This window comes from Mus pahari, chromosome 8, assembly GCF_900095145.1.
Source record: "Mus pahari chromosome 8, PAHARI_EIJ_v1.1, whole genome shotgun sequence".
Lineage (NCBI taxonomy): Eukaryota > Metazoa > Chordata > Mammalia > Rodentia > Muridae > Mus > Mus pahari.
This window is the reverse complement of record NC_034597.1, coordinates 66,377,604-66,383,217: the sequence shown is the minus strand read 5'-3', so window position 1 is coordinate 66,383,217 and position 5,614 is coordinate 66,377,604. Positions and strand designations below refer to the sequence as shown.

The following is a 5,614-nucleotide window of genomic DNA, read 5'->3' as shown; positions in this document are numbered from 1 at the left end:
ACGAGTGGTTGTGAGCCACCATGTGGTTGCTGGAATTTGAACTTGGGGTAAGAGCAGTCAGTGCTCTTACCCGCTGAATCATCTCTCCAGCCCCTAGAAATTTTTTGTTATTCTACAATCTTACATATGAGTCGACACATTCTGGCTTAAGGGAAAAAAAAAAAAAAAAAAAAAAACACATAAATATCTCACTGTATACAAGTAGAATGTGTGCCTTCCCTAATTGAGCCATCTTGCTTTACTGGCAAGATGATGAAATCACTTTTCTCCTTCCCTTCCTGAGCTCAGCTTCTCCAGCATAAGTTAAAGCTGGGATGGGGGCATGTTGTAATGCTTAGGCTCTAGGTTTGATCCTGGCCCCTCATGCGTTCTTTGTCCCCAGTGCACGCACTCTCTTAGCTCTGTCTTTTGGACCCAGAGAAAGCATGTACCCTTCTAAGATTCAGACTGCAGTGGGTGCTTTCTTTTATGTGGTTTTAAAGACACTCTTCCCTCATTTTTGCATGGATTTTTTTTTCTGAGCCAAGCATTCTGCCACTGACCTCTATCCCCAGCCCTTTTAGGATTTTTCTAACTTGAGATGGTCTTGCCAAGTTGCCCAGACTGGCCCTAAATTCACTCTGTAGCCCACACAGCCTTGAACTTTTGATCTTGTCTCTGCCCCAAAGTACATGGCATTACAGGCCTGCCTGACTGAGAAAATCTTGAGGCAGGCTGCATTGTATTCCTCCACAACAGTCCCATCCCTGGCATGCAGTTGAGGTTTTTGTCTCCATTATGAGCTTGTCCTAGGAAGTTCAGAGAACATAAGAAGCTTAAGTGCCTTGGTCCGGACCTTACACCATATAGTTTATGTGTAGGTCTGAAGCTGCTCCTCACACTGCAGTCATCCCCATGTGCAAGCCTTGCTCTCTGCTGGCCTCGTCCAGGCCACCAAGGCTTTAATTTCCCAGGGAGCTTTGAGACTGATCTTCCTCCAGGAAACCACTCTACCTTTCCAATAAACAAACAAACAAACTGAACCAACTGAAATACATAAATAGAAGCTGTGTGTTTTCTCCCTTTTTTATGTGTGTATGTGCGCACACATGCAAGCACATATTTGTGAAGGCCACAGAACCATAAAGTACTTCTTTTTTACCTTGAGACAAGGTTTCTCATTGGCATGGACCTCTTCAGAAGCTCAGGTACCCGCCTTCCTAACACTGGGATTACGAGTGTTAGGAAGTGGGATTAGCACTTAACGCTATGTCTAGATTTTGGCCTGAATTCTGGGGGTGGCACTCAGGATCTCATGCATTTGCTAACTGAACTATCTTTCCCAATTTTCAGTGCAAAGATAATTTTCTACAAATGATTAGTACCAGGATGATCACAATGGAATTGAGCTACTTTTCAAATTTTATTGACATTCATTAACTGTATAAAATACTAGGTTTCATTACAACATTTCATCCATGTCGATACACATTGATCATTTCAAGCCCCTGTTACATACCCTGCTCCCCTCACTGCTCCCCTTCATCTATCTTCAACCTCTCCTACTTTCATGTATTATCTCTAGGTTTCTTTTTTCTCTTGATTGTTGTTGTTATCATTATTATTACTACTACATGTTGTCTTAGTTAGGGTTACTATTTCTGTGATGAAACACCATAACCAAAGCAACTTGGGGTTTATTTGGTTTATACTTCTGTATTACTGTTCATTATTAAAGGAATTCAAACAGGGCAGGATCCTGGAGGCAGGAGCTGATAAAGAAGCCAAGGAGGGGTGCTGCATACTGGCTTGTTCAGCCTGCTTCCTTATAGAACCCAGGACCACCAGCCCATGAATGGCCCCACCCACAGTGGGCTGGGCCCTCCCCCATCAATCACTAATTAAGGAAATTCATTATAGCCAAATCTTATGAAAACATGTTCTCAATTTAAGTTCCCTGTCAGATCATTCTACCTTAACGTCAAGTTGACACAAAACTAACGTGTGTTTGTGTGTGTGTGTGTGTGTGTGTGTAAGTATACATGCATACCAGCTGCTGGGTCCATTTGGTGCTACTCATATGTATACCCTGATCTCTTGCTATTGGATAACCAACTAGGGGTCCATCCCTGGGGAAGATGATTCTCCTTTTCTCCAGTCATCAGTTGCTGTGGCTCTTCATTCAGAGGCAGGACTTTCTGAGATCCCCCGAGTTGCATGTCAACTGATATCATTATTCAGGTCTTGTTTAGGCAACTATAGTGTTGCACTTTGATGGGTGCAGCTTCTCTGTCACATACAGAAGATTCTATCTCACATTGGATGTCCTGATCCTGTGGCTTTTAACAGTCTTTCCACTCCCTCTTCTGCCGTGCTCCCTGGGTTGTATTGTAAATGTATCTGGTGGTGGTGGACACCCCAAGGTCAGTTGTTCTCTGGTTTTGGCCATTTGTAGCTTTTTGTAATGTTCTCCGTCTGCCTCAAAGAAAAGCTTCTCTTGTGAGAGCTGAGAGTTGTTTCCCGTGCTGATGTGTATGAAGATGTGTAACTCTGTGATGATGATACACAAAAAACGATCCTGGTGTCTTGATTTTATGTGAATAAGAGGTATTTTACTTTTTATTTTTTATGTTAAAAATTAGAGAAGATTATACATGTAAGCTTCAAGGATACCTGAGGTGATGTCAGATAAAAATCAAGATTTAGAAAAAATAATTGACTGATGTACGTGCTGAGTGTGCTACCTTTCTTGTTGCCGCCACACCTGCTTGAGTGTGCAGATGTAAAGCCGAGCACGGGTGAGAGGGAGGAGGCTGGCACTCCATTACCACTCTTCACCAGTGCCTCCCACGGCTTTCAGTCGCTAAAGAACCTGTGCTGGAGCACACCTGTGCCCCAAAACTCCTAGAGCTGTCACCTAGCAAGTGCGGTTTACTCCCTAAAAATGTCTTACTGTATCTTGATTAATCAAAAATAAAGGAAGTGCGTGTTAGTTGCTGGGCGATCCAAGCTAGCCAGGAAGAAATCCTCCTTGGGGAGAAATGAATGTGTTATATAAAGCTTCATAAGTGACTGAAAGTGTTGCAGTTGACCAGTGTTACAACTGTCCTGAAGTCTGAAAGGTGCTGGGAGTCGTGGAGCAACCCTAGTCCCCGGTTCTAAGTCCCTGCCAGAGGCCTGATGCGTGAAACTTTAAACGTCGTGTTCAGGTGACTGAAACCTGTTCCCAAATGATTTCTTTCCAAATATTGAGTTGATTCCTTTCTTTGTTTTTGCCTATAGATTGAATATGAAAGGAAGAAGAAAGAAGATGGAAAGCGAGCTCGGGCAGACAAGCAGCACGTCCTAGACATGCTGTTTTCCGCCTTTGAGAAACATCAGTACTATAATCTTAAGGACTTAGTGGACATCACCAAGCAACCTGTGGTGTGTATTCATTTCTACTGGTCTTTAAATTTACCCTACTTCATTAGCGTGGTATTAGTGAGGAGAAATGTGATTACGTTCACATCCACTTTGCTGACAGAGTTTATGTCAGCACTCAGAAAACAAATCTTAATTAATGCAGCTTTGTCTTTCAAATGTGTGTTTCATTACATTATATTTAAAATATATTTTAGAGCCATTAAAATGGCTCCGTTTATAAAGGCACTCAGTTCAGATGCCCGACGGTGCCCAGAGCCCACTTGGAAGCAGTGAACCTCTCCTGAAACTTGTCTTCTGACTGCTGTACACGCAGCCAGGCACTTACGTGTGCACATATAATAATACAATGGTAGGGCCTGGGGAGGTGGCTCAGTGGTTAAGAGATTGGTTGTTCTTCTAGATGACTCAGGTTTGATTCTGAACACCTACCATTCTTAACATTAATCTGAGATCTGTTAAGCATTTTGCAATCTTTTTTAATTTCCGCTAAAATGTTTGTGGTGCAGTGTAAGGGACTCAGCTAATGACTTAATTCCCTTTGGCAGCACAGCCTGAGAGACAGCATCCATGCTAGATTAAAATATTTTTTTTAAAAAAAAAGAATTGTTAGCCAGGCAGTGATGGCGCACACCTTTAATCCCAGCACTTGGGAGGCAGAGGCAGACGGATTTCTGAGTTCAAGACCAGCCTGGTCTATAAAGTGAGTTCCAGGATAGCCAGAGCTACATAAAGAGAAACCCAGTGTCTTAGTCAGGGTTTCTATTCCTGCACAAACATCATGACCAAGAAGCAAGTTGGGGAGGAAAGGGTTTATTCAGCTTACATTTCCATACTGCTGTTGATCACCAAAGGATGCAGGACTGGAACTCAAACAGGTCAGAAAGCAGGAGCTGATGCAGAAGCCATGGAGGGATGTTCTTTACTGGCTTGCCTCCCCTGGCTTGCTCAGTCCACTCTCTTATAGAACCCAAGAATACCAGCCCAGAGATGGCACCACCCACAAGGGAACCTCCCCCCTTGATCACTAATTGAGAAAATGCCTTACAGCTGGATCTCATGGAGGCACTTCCCCAACTGAAGCTCCTTTCTCTGTGATAACTCCAGCTGTGTCAAGTTGACACAAAACTATCCAGTACACCCAGTCTGGGGGTGGGGGGTGGGGGGGAAGAATTGCAACAAGCTGTATTTCTCTGTTACTTTTATATGTAACTGTGCCTACGTAGGGAAATAAGGCAAGTAGAGAGGGACATTCCAATAGTGCCAGGAAAGCCAGCTCCTAAGTTCTTGCTCTTGACATGGGGTGTTGGGGTTATTTGTTTCACTGTGAAGGAGGGGGGTTGTTAGGATGTCTATCTGGGTAGATATGGTGGTTTGTCCTACTAATCTTAGTTAGTACTCAGGGGCGCCAAGCGGAAGATCCCAAACTCAAGGCCAGTGTGGACTACATGTGGTTCACTTCAGAGACGGGTTGTTGCTGCATTTCACTCTTTGTGTGTGAGGGCTGTTTTGCCTACATGTGTGTCTGTGCCTGGGGAGGCCAGAGAAGGACATTAGATGACAGGAATTGAACCCAGGACCTCTGAAAGAGCAGTCAGTGCTCTTAAACACTGAGCCAACTCTCCAGCCCTGGCCAGATAATTATTATGTGGTGGTACTTAGTGAATTTTTGTACTAGATCTTCTTCACTAGTGATCTAGAATGGACCTCAGGCAATCTTAACTAAATGAGTATGTGCAGACATAGATTTTCCAGAGAACAGATGATAGTTTGTATCAAATTCTCATCCTATGTGGAAAGAAGTCTACTCTTGAATAGAGTCATTTAAAGGCTGCACCACCTCAGCAGCCAGGTCCTGTTTGGAGAAGAGGTCTTGCCATGTACCTACTGAAACTTGCCTTCTACCCATACTGGCCTCAAATTCCTGTTTCTCCTCCATCAGCCTTCTGAGGGCAGGTTTGTACCATTTCTGACTCTTAGCCTTCAGTCAGTACCACATTTGGCCCACAACAAATTCCCTGCATGTCTGCCTGCCTGCTGCCATGCTTCTCGCCGTGATGATAATGGACTAAACCTCTGAACTGTGAGCCAGCCCCAATTAAATGTCTTTTATAAGAGCTGCCATGGTCAGCCGGGCGTGGTGGCGCACGCCTTTAGTCCCAGCACTTGGGAGGCAGAGGCAGGCGGATTTCTGAGTTCAAGGCCAGCCTGG

The 5,614-nt window shown here is 44.1% G+C and overlaps 1 protein-coding gene across 1 annotated transcript in view; it reads left to right on the top strand.

The window, feature by feature from the left end:
* Gtf2f2 (general transcription factor IIF subunit 2) overlaps positions 1-5,614 on the top strand; it is a 113,423-nt gene that overhangs the window by 98,708 nt on the left and 9,101 nt on the right. The window contains exon 7 of the mRNA XM_021203492.2: positions 3,262-3,405. Within this exon, the coding sequence (XP_021059151.1) occupies positions 3,262-3,405 (144 nt within the window). The remainder of the gene's footprint in view (positions 1-3,261; positions 3,406-5,614) is intronic.